An 11,791-nucleotide genomic window follows, 5' to 3' on the forward strand; every position below is an offset into this window, starting at 1 on the left:
CAACCGGGTGCTAAACGTGGCAGGCGTTCTGATAGTGCCCCATCTAAGTTCTGCAGCGTCAACGGCAACGTGGCCGAGGAAGGTGTTCCTCAGCCTCTCATGGGTTACTTTTTTCTCGTTTTCTCTCAAGTCAATAGACCGGAAAGTTTCCCTGTACACACAGTCATGACATGCATCGATGGCCAGCCGAGCCAAACTTGTCTTCCCACAAATGGAAGACTTCAAGTGCACATGCCGGAGTGCTGGACATGAGACTGTCCGGGGACCAAGTACACGGTACTTAGCAGTGGCCTCCATTCTTCCCACACACAGTTGCCTAGATACTGGTAGTATCAAAGGCTCCCAATCGGCGGGAAGACATGTTTCCTACTGGGTCAGGTACTTCGTTCCCCGTACAGTGACTAAGGCCGTTGTTTCTAATGGGTATACAGCGGCCTGACGACACGCCAGGCTTGACTTGACAGCCAAACTCGCTGGAGTGGGTTACCGACATTTCGACTTTGTGGGTTCCCTTTAGGTTGCATACTGGTACGATGCAGGCAATCAGGCCAGCCAATGGGGACCCAGGTGCCACATAGTCCCGCTGCAAGTTCTTGGGAAACAGCAAACCGGCCATTATTAGCTGCGGGAGCTATATTCCAATCCAGACCAGGCCAGGCCAGGCATTGATGCAAACGCTCGGCTAGCTCAACCCGTCAGTTGTTGCATCGACTGGACGTTTCCTAGAGGTCGGGGGTGGCTTGTACCGCATCCGAGCAAAGTGTTATAAGAGAAAGCTGCCGAGGGATACTGTAGAATGCCATCGTATTGGTATGGCCAGCCATGCCATACTAGCGAGTCACGGCGCTAGTGGCCCGCCATATTCATAAACTTCCTCATCGTCACTACCCGTTCAATATTTAGACGGGGTCATTCCCGACTGTGCACGCGGCACAAGGTTGCGACTCAGTGAGGTGAGGTGACCAAAGGTGCCTTCCATAGATGATGTACTCATTATTGTCGCCACCTAGCCTGCGAGGGGGTGCGGGCTTCACACCGGCTTGACCGGTTGGCAAGGGTGCTGCACAACTGGCTGCTCATTTCGGCATCGGGCGTCGAGTTGGTGTGTAGGTGTGGTGCTGGTGTGTTGAGAGAGAAAGGTGACGGGGTCGGACCGGGCGACTAGGAAAATACCTGTAGGCCTAGGTGTAGTAAGAATGAATGGTATTGGGGGGGGTTTTTTTTTTAGCTATTTCCGGGGAAGGAACCGGGCCTGGCTCGATATATGTGGCATATACCCGACAGCAGCAGGCTAATCGTGCCCCGCAGCGGAGAGGCCGTCTAGGGCTCATGAGTGTATGCACAAGCATTCATACCTAGGTAGCTTGGGTAGGTACCGGGTGGGGTACCTACCTTAGTTATGGTACCCTGGGTGCCAAGTGAAGACAACGTGGTCCTCGGTGCTGTGCCCCAACAACGAGACAGAGTGATGTTTGCAGTTATCCAGTCGTTCGCCACCACGTTGCCCCATGGGAGAGGCGGGATCGGACCGTGAGTGCCTCCAAAACCCGCGGACTAGAATATGTAGCTCCTGTTATTGATGCTATTGTCCAATACAGGGGTTCGCTCGGTAGAGGCCTGCGATTTGCGGCCTGCAGGCTGTCGAGTCTTCAGCAGCATGGCTCCGTGCCCTTGCCTCACATCCTCACCGGTCGGTTTTGGTCTGTCGTGTTGCTCACCGGTGTTTAGGTGTCATGGCAATATCAGGCCTATGTACTTGGTACCATGGGCACGCTCAAGTCCATACGCATCGCACGAGCGTCCGCCCAAGGATCAAAGCAACATCCCGTCGATATAGAGCGAGCCGGCCTCGCCGAGGTCGACAGCGGAGAAGGCCGTCGTTCTTAGCCACCTCGACAAGCTCCAGCATCTTGCGCTCTCTTTGCCTATCTTCCTTCGATTCTTAGATCCAACTTCTGTTGTGTTAGTCGATCGAGTGTGCGTAACACTTTAAACCTTGCTCAAATCCTCTCCACGTCCCAGCAGCCTCTCGCCGTCGGCTAGACGGTGCACCGACATCATCACGGCTCAGTTACCCAGCTCCAATACCCAGACCGCAGCAATGAGGATCTACCCAGTGCTTTCCATGGACGGGATTGACGCAAGCATGGAATTCCGCGCGGCAGACGCCTTTGTGATGTCTTGCGGCACTGTGACGCTTGATCTAGCCCTGGGCAAGGTCTTGATCGTCTGGAACAAGAAGTACGAGATATTCCAGCTGCCGAAGGGCCGCAGGAACATTGACGAGTCCATGCTGGATGCTGCCATTCGCGAGACGTACGAGGAGACGGGCCACAAGGTCACGCCACTCTGCCTCAACATTGCCACACTTGCGACACTTCCCAGGGACGACAAGTCCAAGGAATACGTGTCTCCGAAGAACAAGGACGTGACCGACGGCTATCTGAGCACCGACTATCTTGGGGGGTGCGTCTATCCTGATCCGCAGGCAGAGACCGACACGTTAAAGGCAGTGCTATTCTTCGCGGCAAAGGGGGACTCGACGGCCACCCCAGTATCGGGAACCCAGGAAGCGTGGGAGGACCTCCATGCCAGGTGGATGACCATTGAGGATGCTGCCTCGAAACTCCGCTTCAAGGGGGAAGTCGATGCTGTCAGGAAGGCCGTGGAGAACGTGAGGCGATCTGGTGTCGCCTTTAGCGGTTAATTCCCTTTGGGGGAATTTACCAAGCCCCGCCTAGAGAAGGCTGAAGGGTAGCCGGTAGTTCTTCAGGAGCGTTCTTTCACTTTTGGGTAAGGAAATAGGGCTAATGGCAGCGTGCGAGACAGACTTTAAACTTACAAGAGTTCTCTGGTTTGCGAAGCGTTTGTTTCAATGCGATGTATCTGCCACGCACACAACGAGGGGTTTAAAATGTTCCTGTACGAACAAGGAAGGTATACGGATATTGTGAGGTTGAAACGGGATGCAGAATGTCAATGGATGAGTGTAGATTCGAGCCGAATTCGTCCCAGAGCTCGTCCCAATTTGGGACGAACTTGAAACATGAAGATGTTGCCCGTTTGCGAAATACGAACGTGATCCGACTTTTTCGAGAAGCCAGGATGGAAGGACCCAGACAAAGGACAAGACGGGAAATGAAGGTGTGGGGCCAACTTCAGCCCGCCGTGGTGCCTTCTGCGACGGATTTCATGAATGTCCCGCAATCCTGGTGGGGTGGGTTACAATATGTGACATCATCCTGGAACTACCCCGCGCTCCCCCGCCTTTAGAGCTCGCTGCCACGGGGACCAAGCGATAAAGATCCCAAATCCAAAGGCACGGCGCAGTGGGCGGGAGATAGATTCGCCCGAGGGCTCCTATCGCATAATGAATACGCACCTTAGGTAGCTACCTAGGTAAGGGTGACCGCGCATTACTCAGGATCAAGTCAGCTTTATCTGCTAGGTCTGTGGAAATTCCGTAAATTCCGTAACCTCCCTATGTTCGGCCAACTTCGTCTTCGTCTTAGTGCCCCTTTCGCTCTTTCCACGAGCATCACCTCGCCGCATCATCTCTCTGCCAAGAGCCCGCATATCTTTGCTTCGTCTAGCAAGGCCTATAGCCAATTCGACCAACCTCTTCGCAGCCCATTCTGCACATACGCCAGCTACCCAACCCCCCCGAGTCGCCAAGATGTCTACCATGCCAGCTATCTACGGCCATAGCGAGGCTTGTTGCAACATTCCGCCGGTGGTCTCTTCGGGCTACAGCGCAAAGGGCTCATACGACGAGCTCGACGGCTTCAAGACCTGTGCGGATAGCTTCCCTTCCATTTGACCCTTGTTCCATCTAGTTAAAGAACCCCACGACCTGGCCTTACTGATTGAGCAATTGCTTCCTCTCCAGACGTCACGGGCCCTGGCGACGCGACCAAGGGCATCATCTACATCTATGACATCTTTGGCTATTTCGACCAAACTCTCCAGGGAGCCGATATCCTAGCCACGAGTGACCACTACAACCAGTACAAGGTCTTCATCCCGGACTGGTTCAAGGGAGAGCCCTGCCCCATTGAATGGTGAGTTCTCTCTTGCAGTACTCTCAACAGCAAAACTGTAGATTTCTCTCCAAAAACCCCCCCCCTTGACTGACAACAATCGCCGACGGCGGCGGCGGCGGCGACACGCAGGTATCCGCCCAATACCCCTGAAAAGCAGAAGAACCTGGGCAATTTCTTCGCCAAGAACTCCCCTCCGAGCGTTGCCAGCAAACTGCCAGACTATGTCAAGGCTCTCTCGGCTAAAAACCCCTCGATCAAGTCGTGGGCTGTGCTCGGGGTAAGCAGCAGCAGCGGCTAGAAATGCCTCCCTTCTCAGCCAGTCTTATTCCCACACCCGGTCATTCCCGAGCTGACAAAAACGCTCTGCACAGACTTGCTGGGGCGGGAAGGTGGTGAGCCTGGTGACATCGGGCGACTCAAACCCCTTCTCCATTGGCGCCGAGGCCCATCCCGCCATGGTCGACCCCAAGGAGGCGGAGACCATCAAGGTCCCGCTCATTATGCTCGCCTCGGGCGAGGAGCCCGAAGACAAGGTAAAGGAGTTCGAGGCCGCGCTCAAGGTACCGAAGCACGTTGAGATCTTCAAGGACCAGATTCATGGCTGGATGGCTGCGCGCGCTGACCTGTCCGATAAGCGGGTCAACGATGAATACACCCGCGGCTACAAGACGGTGTTGGAGTTCTTCGCCAAGAACTGGCCATGAACGGGACCCCGCATCCCAACATCTGTGAAGGATAATGACAACCAGTTGTGACCTGCAAACAAGACAGTATTTCTTAACGTGAGCACATAGTGGGCCATTCGCACCCAACTTAATACAGTAGTAGGACATTCCATAGGAGGATTCTAAAATATATCAAATCAAGGGATGGCAGATAGCCAGACGCTAAACGCCAGAAAGCAAATACCGATATGAAAGAGAATATAACGAGGGACGTGATACATTCCGCCAACCTTCCCAATGCTACCCGGGCGACCAGCTCTTGTATACCCTAGTTTCTCCAGCCCTCTTTCCCTGAACAGATGAAAATAAAAACCAGATTAAAGGTAAGCGATGTCGCTAGGGGAAACCCGGGGACGAGATATAAGGATATAGAGATATATCTAGGATAAAAGAAAAAAGTTCCCCCAACATTAAGCGTGTGTGAGGGTATACTAGGCAGGTTGAGCAGTCCACGGCATTATCTGCCCGTCTCCCTTGGATTGGTGTTTTCGGCTCCATGTTGATGCCACCGCAGAAGCACCCATTTGCATGCATATCCGACAGAAACAGTGCAAGGAGAGCATAAAAGTTACAAAAGAAGTAGTTTTTTGTTGTCTCCAAAACCACTCGTGGCGTCTATACCACCTCAGTCGTGCAAGCCAAACATCTTCCTCAAGGTACCAAACCTCTTCTTCTTCGTACCCGCGTTGTCCAGACTGACCACTCCCGCAGAGACAGAATGCCGCAGGAAATTGGGCCGCTGCTGCGGCAGATCCGGTACGGGGGAGTTCCCACTCATCGTTCTCGTGCCAAGATTGCCAGACGTCTGTGGGCGCATGAGTGGCGCGCCAATTGCCTCGTGTTCCTTGTCAATAGGTGTGCGAGCTGCTGGTGAGTGAGCTGTGTTGATGGATAGTGGCGATAGATCATCGGGACCGCCGCCACTAATCGACAGCGCAAGGCCTACAACTTTCTTTTGCAGTTTCGGACTGCGCGAAGGTTCGACAACGTCCTCGTCGGCAGTTCTAATGCCGCGAAGCTGAGTTAGGTTGCGTTCGAGCTTGGTATCGCGCCGAGCCGCGCTTTCTGTGATTTCACCACGAGTTATCTTGCTCGACGAGTCACGCTTCTTGCGGCGAAGGACCGACATGAAGCTGTTGCGAGGAGAAGCAGTTGACTGACGGCGATCTCCAATGAACGAATCTGTCGTTGCTAGAGCTGGTGCTGTGTTTGAAGCAGGGAGCTCTGGGCGACCGGATCTTACCGGCTGGAGGGTTGCTTCTGCTGAGCGTCTTGGTTGGCTAGGAGGGAGACTGGCATTGTTCTGCCCCGGTAGTTTCTGATTACTGTGACCGTTGGCTTCCTCTGATTCCTCGAGCTCCTCGGGCAAAGCTGTGCTGGCGATGGAGTCCTGGTTCCTCAAGTGTCCGGGAGAAAGCTTCGGGGATGATAGAACTATTAGATTTATGGGCTTGTCTTCGTCGCTCGACTCCTCGAACCGGCTATGGAAACCACCATTGTCTCCGCCATCCTCGTCGCTCGAATCGGCGAACCGACTCGAAAACCGAGAACCGGAAGACTTGGACTTCGAGGCTCGCTTTCCGCCACTCTTCTTTCCGCCTGATGAGAGACTGAAAGAAGGCATGCGCATCCCAGTGGGACTTCTCCTCTCGTTTGACGAGTCGCGCAGCGTCTGTCGCATTTGCGGGCTTGAAACCGCGCTGGTCGTCGGAGAACCCGGTGACGTGCTCCTCAGCGAGAACCTCTTGGCTGAGCGACTTCCAGTCTGCACAGGCGGTGGGGAAGATTGTCGCATCGACTTGCGCAAGCTGAAGCCTTGCCCAGATAATACTGGACGAGAACGCTTAAAGCTGCTCTCGCTTCCAGTAGAATCACGCCGTTTGAGAGGTGATGGAATAAGGCTAGACTTTCCTGAACCAGGTTCTGATGGCGACTTTGACACTACCTGGCGCTGTCCTCCCGTGCTTATAGGTGTCGGAATCGGAGAGGAGAGCGACGTCGGACGGCTTGATCTTTGGTCCAGAGGTCTAGGCATGGGAGCCGGAGGCCCAGTGCTCTTCGTGCTTGAATCGGACCGCATCGACTTGCGCATTCCAGTACCATGACTTGTGTTGGCAGACCTTGGCTGCGGTTGGGGCTCTCTCCGTAGAGTCCTGCGCATCATTGGAGTCTCGCTCTCGGACTCTCCACGTAGTGTTGTCCGCACGATTGGAATATCGCTCTCAGGCTCGCTCCACCGGGTGCCAGGCTCAATCATGTATGTACGCTCGGGATTTGCCGGCTTCTCTTTTTGTTGCTGGGCCATCATCTGTTGTGCCATAATGACGGCCAAGGCTTTCCGTTCCGAATTCCTACGTTCAATCGACTTCTTTTTCCGGGGCTTCTCCACAGGCCTTCTCGCCTCTTCAAAGTCTGCTTCTACACCAGCGTCCTCTTGTGCCTCTTTTTCAAGCTGAGCTCGCTTGTCCGCACTAAGACTCCTCCAATACGCCTTAGCTTTCTCCCAGTCATCTTCCAGGGGCTTCTGTTTCTGATCTTCTACGACAGGTGTGGGAACAGATGCCGCCGCTTCAGGGACTGTGACATCTTGTGGGGTGGGTTCGACGGTGACCTCACGGGGAGCTTCTTGATTGAAAATAGTCTTTGAAGTATTAGGCCTTAGAGGACTCTCTACCACAGCGTCAAGTGATAGAAAGCCGTCTCCCTCAACATCAGAGAGATCCTCGTAGGCGTCGCTGTAAATGCTGCTTTCAGTATCGCTCTCGGCGTCCACAGTCAATGAAGCTGTTGGTTGTGCTTCGGGTGATGTGTGCTCTGATCTCTCTTCATCGGGTGTCTTCGTGATGGCACTAGGTTCGGCTTTCTCTTGCGGGGGTGCAGCGTTTCTATTCGCGTCTGTGATTGATGGCTCTGATTCATCGTCTGGAAACCCGCCAGGAACATCATAAATGTAGGAGCCACGTCTCTCGTCCTCAACTATAGAAGGGGTGGGTTGCGATATTGAAATAGTTGGAATGCTTGGTTCGCCAGACTCATCGCTGGCTTGAGTGGCCTGGATATGGGCTGTGTTATTAGTGACAGCTATGCCATTCGTGTGCGGAGGCTTAGACGAAGCGAGCTTAGGGTCAGTTGCTGCCACAAACTGAGGTTCGGACTCCCCGGGAACTTCTAGCGCGGTTGCTAGTTCCTCAGCCGAAGTGCTCGAGCTGTCGCTGAGATAGCCACTTCCTTCGACGCTGGTAACAACAGGGGGCAGTGGTTCTCTAAACTTGGAAATGTTGGCCGCGTGTCTTGCGTGTTCCTGCTCCTGCGATAGTATTGCACCAACTGCGTGATCACTGCTTAGGCCCAAAGGCGCCACGCCCGAGCTGGAACCCTCGGTTACCGTCGGAACACTTGGTTGAATGGTAGGGCTAGCAGGCAGCGACGGGCTATGCCCCGAGTCTGCTATGGGCCGAACTAGTGGCCGTTCATCCTCGTCTGAAGCAAGCTCTCTGGGTTTCCGCTCCCTGATACTGCCAAAGCTGGGCAGGGCAGGCCTGGGTTTCATGAGCTCGTCGTCATCAAGAGAAGGGAGTTCTTTCTTAGCGCGTCCAATCCCGAGCCATGGACGACGAGTAGACGCATTCTGAGGTGAGGCTAACAATGGCGAATCACTTTGATTCGTCGAAGCCGATTCGCCCACGACCTGGGTATTAGCGTCGTCAAAGCTCACACGAACCGACTTTCTCCGTGACACGGGTTGTTCATCGCGCTGAGTGATAATAGTCGATGACTCAGATGTATCGTCCGAGGGTGATGCGCCTCTTGATGGGCTATTCCATTTCAAAGCAGATTTACGGGGCGATATTGACCGAGGAGGCGGGGAGTGCTTGACGGTTAGAGTATTTTGAACAGGGCCAAAATGAGCTTGTCGCACAGGGCTGTTCGAGTGGGCTCGTTCATACGCCATTTTTTGCGGTATCGAGGACCCGACATCCGTAGCCCTTGATACTTCCCTCTGGACGGGATCAACGGGCTGCGCTATTTCACTAAGAGTAGCGGACGGGGCGCTCGAGGGGGCGCTCGTTCTGTGCACAACTCCGGCGTCTGGCCGAGTCTCCGCATCTGCTTCACTATACAGTTTTAGTTTTGGTGGGGTGGTGTCGAGAGCTAGAGATGGCACAGACGGGATTCGTTGAGGGTTTGTAGATCCCTGGTCTGACGGCCGCGTTCCTTCATTGGTTATCAAGGGCTGCCTTTTCGTAGCCGGCTGCTCTAAATCTCTCGGGACAGCAACGGCAACCAGAGTTGTTGGCGTCACTGGTGAGACCGCGGGCTGAATTCGCATGGTCGCGCCTGCGGTGCGGCTTCTCTCGTCTTCGCTGGTCCTTGCAGCCGTGCCTCTAGTACGACCTATTGTGCCCTCGGAGAGATGTAGGCCAGACCCCCGCGACGTGCGCTTGTTAATCTTGGAGGTTGTAGGTCGCTGGGAGGCCTCCAAGACGGCGTGCTCAACCGCCTCCAAGTCGGCTTGCCGAACCATTCTCCGAGAATTAGGATCATAAACCAATGCCGGAGAGGAAGACGAGACGGAGCGCGTGCTTGAGGCTGACTGTTCATGTCTTTGGGACTGCTGCCTCGGCCGTTGCATGTTGTCTGCCTTATGGTGGTTATCGGCGGTCTGTGGATATTGGTTGGTGGGGGTTAGTGAGCTGGCCGAATCGGGATTCTCAGTCGGTGAGACGGGCGGAGAGCCAACTCTTGTCCGCGCTGGATACGAAAAGTTGATAGATGAAGCTACACTGCTTGACCGGGCGGCCTCGGCAAGCTGCTCCGCGAGGGGCTGCTGGGGCGGGCTTGAAGGCGGGCTCGCCATCGCAGGATCCGTCCTGCGGACATTGCTAGGATCGCCTAGTTTTGCGGCGCCGAACCAAGATGGCGCATCGTCGGCGGCAAGGGTCTCGGAAGCTAGACGCAAAGGCGCGCCCACGGCCAAGTTATTAGTTTTGCGATGCGGCGGTTCCTGTTGCATGGACGTGGGGCGCTGTCTGTAAGCGTCTTGAAAGTCTTTGGGAAGTGCCGGGACCGGCGGCATGTCGTCCGATGCAAGGTAGCCAAGCGAGTGTGATTGGCGATGCCCGGATCCGCTGCTTGCAGGGCGATGAGGGCTGGGGCTCCGAAAAGTTCTCTCTGTCATGGAGCTGCTGCTGTCGCGTCGGCGCAAGGTCGGTCTTCTACCTGTGTCAGACGTGGTAGTTATCGACGCGATGGATGCGCTGCGTCTTAGGGTGCGCTTCGTCTCGACATCTGCGACGCGGGTCGGCGTCATAGGTCGCGCACGGAGTGCTGCTGCGGCAGCGGCAGCCGATAAGGAAGGGCTGGATGCATGGCGCCTGAAGACTGTAGCAGCCGCAGTGGCGGCGTTGGGGTTGGCAGTCGCCGAGGTAAGTGGCTGTTCGTCGAGCAACAGCTGTCAGTCAGATAGATTCAGGCCGCAACGCAACAAACACACGGAACGGTCCGACGGCGGCAGGGCGGGCAAATGATCGGCACGCAAGGCCATATATGGGCTGACAGAAACCAGACCAGACCGGAATCCAGGCCAACTGGGAGAAAAAAAAAAGGCCACACAAAGCAAAGCTCTCCAGCGGTATTCTATAAGACCGTCGCAGCATTTGTGCGGAGAAGCGCAAAAGAGAAACGGGGGAATGGGATTGAGCCAATGACGACATACCGGATTGGGCTGCCGATGCCTTCGCGACGAGCCAAACATGGCTGGCAGCAAATGGTGTTGGGGCCTACGCGCGAGCGTGCGCTGGCTACCTCGTGGGAATAATTGCTGTCATGGGGAAGGACGCTGTAGCCGTACGTGTAGGGTAGATGGATGTAAGTGCAAAGAGAGCGTCGTCGACTTTGGTGAGCTGGGGTAGGTTGGTTGCAGGTGGCTGTCTGCTGGTCGCTGAAAAAGATCGAAGGAACCTGGAAGTTGGAGGTGGGTTGGAAGACGATGATGACGGGACGGCGCAGCGCAGAGCTGTTTGACCCTGGTCTGGGATGAATGAATTGACTGGGGGTGATGTCTGCAACGGGACCTCAGGCGAGCAAGGGCAGCAAAAACACGCTAACGTTGCAGAGCTACCACGCCATGGGGGTGGGACGACGCCTTTCCCGCTTCGGAAACCTGGGCTGCAGAATTTGGCCGCTCTTTCATCGCTTTCGTTGGTTCATGCGGCGGCGGCCAGAAGCTAGCCAACCGAACATAGCCTAGCTTTGTGCGAAGGCCAGATCTGGATGAGCTGTTTAAGTGATGACGCCTCAAACCTCAAGAGAACTTTTCGGGGGGCTCAGCGCCGTCTTGTAACCCGGTCATGTCTTGTCTTTACTGTTGGAACTTAGGCTAGCTATTCACTCGTCGAGCGTTTCGTCTTCGCCAGCCTTGACCATCCAAGCAATTGCCAACGGGAGACTGAGACGACCCCTGCCACGGCCTCGGGGCAACCGGGGTGATTGAGGGTGGTTGACTGTTCCACACAATAAGAATTGTGCTGCTTCGAGCACAACCAGAAAAACCTACCCTTTCGAGTCGTGTGTATCCACAGCTTCAAGATTTCTCAGCTATTATTATTATTATTATTATTATTATTATTATTATTATTATTATTATTATTATTATTATTATTATTATTATTATTATTAAAATCTCATGACCATTTCCGGTGCCTGCCTGTGCCCATCCTAATAAGACTGCACTTGTAAAACAAACCTGAGAGCGCTTTACTGCTCGAGGTACGGGTAGGTAAGTGCCTAAGATAGACTAGAATCATCGAGGTAGCTATCATTTTAGTGACTTGCTTAATTGGAGCAAACTCCTCCACGTTCACGGATCTCCGCCAGCCGAACATCCCGAATCAAGGTACATGGCCAGTCGTCAGCGAGTCGCAACGGTATTGGCGGGTCCCAGATTAGTCGATTGACAAAAAGTGTTATTAGCTATTTAAAGCTTGGTTTGTCACCCGCCACGGGGTAGGCAGTAACTAGCAG

General features: G+C 54.4%; 3 protein-coding genes across 3 annotated transcripts; 2 read left to right on the plus strand and 1 right to left on the minus strand.

Moving 5' to 3' along the window:
* Positions 1–2,125: 2,125 nt before the first annotated feature.
* Positions 2,126–2,707, plus strand: B0T26DRAFT_657682 (NUDIX hydrolase domain-like protein; the record flags this gene model as incomplete). Its single annotated transcript, XM_060438802.1, has 1 exon — positions 2,126–2,707. One exon carries the CDS (start codon positions 2,126–2,128, stop codon positions 2,705–2,707), a length of 582 nt encoding a protein of 193 aa, XP_060290405.1.
* Positions 2,708–3,676: 969 nt separating this feature from the next.
* On the plus strand, positions 3,677–4,747 carry B0T26DRAFT_757083 (Alpha/Beta hydrolase protein; the record flags this gene model as incomplete). The annotated part of the gene is made up of 4 exons (XM_060446203.1): positions 3,677–3,794; positions 3,890–4,061; positions 4,173–4,320; positions 4,415–4,747. The coding sequence occupies 4 exons, from the start codon at positions 3,677–3,679 to the stop codon at positions 4,745–4,747; spliced, it is 771 nt and encodes a 256-aa protein (XP_060290406.1).
* Positions 4,748–5,134: 387 nt separating this feature from the next.
* On the minus strand, positions 5,135–10,806 carry B0T26DRAFT_504456 (uncharacterized protein). The gene is made up of 4 exons (XM_060435383.1): positions 10,485–10,806; positions 8,938–10,202; positions 5,715–8,883; positions 5,135–5,612 (listed from the first exon to the last, which is right to left on the minus strand). Exons 1-4 carry the CDS (start codon positions 10,521–10,523, stop codon positions 5,394–5,396), a joined length of 4,692 nt encoding a protein of 1,563 aa, XP_060290407.1. The 5' UTR covers positions 10,524–10,806; the 3' UTR covers positions 5,135–5,393.
* Between the last annotated feature and the right edge of the window lie 985 nt (positions 10,807–11,791).

This window comes from Lasiosphaeria miniovina (assembly GCF_030549165.1).
Source record: "Lasiosphaeria miniovina strain SMH2392-1A chromosome Unknown B0T26scaffold_8, whole genome shotgun sequence".
In the NCBI taxonomy this organism is placed as follows: Eukaryota; Fungi; Ascomycota; class Sordariomycetes; order Sordariales; family Lasiosphaeriaceae; genus Lasiosphaeria; species Lasiosphaeria miniovina.

Coding starts and splice junctions, on each gene's coding strand:
- B0T26DRAFT_504456 (XM_060435383.1), bottom strand. CDS start 10,523: ATGTTTGGCTCGTCGCGAAGGCATCGGCAGCCCAATCCG. Junction 10,203..10,484: donor GGCATCGGCAGCCCAATCCG/GTATGTCGTCAT, acceptor CTCGACGAACAG/CCACTTACCTCGGCGACTGC. Junction 5,613..5,714: donor CGAAACTGCAAAAGAAAGTT/GTAGGCCTTGCG, acceptor CCTATTGACAAG/GAACACGAGGCAATTGGCGC.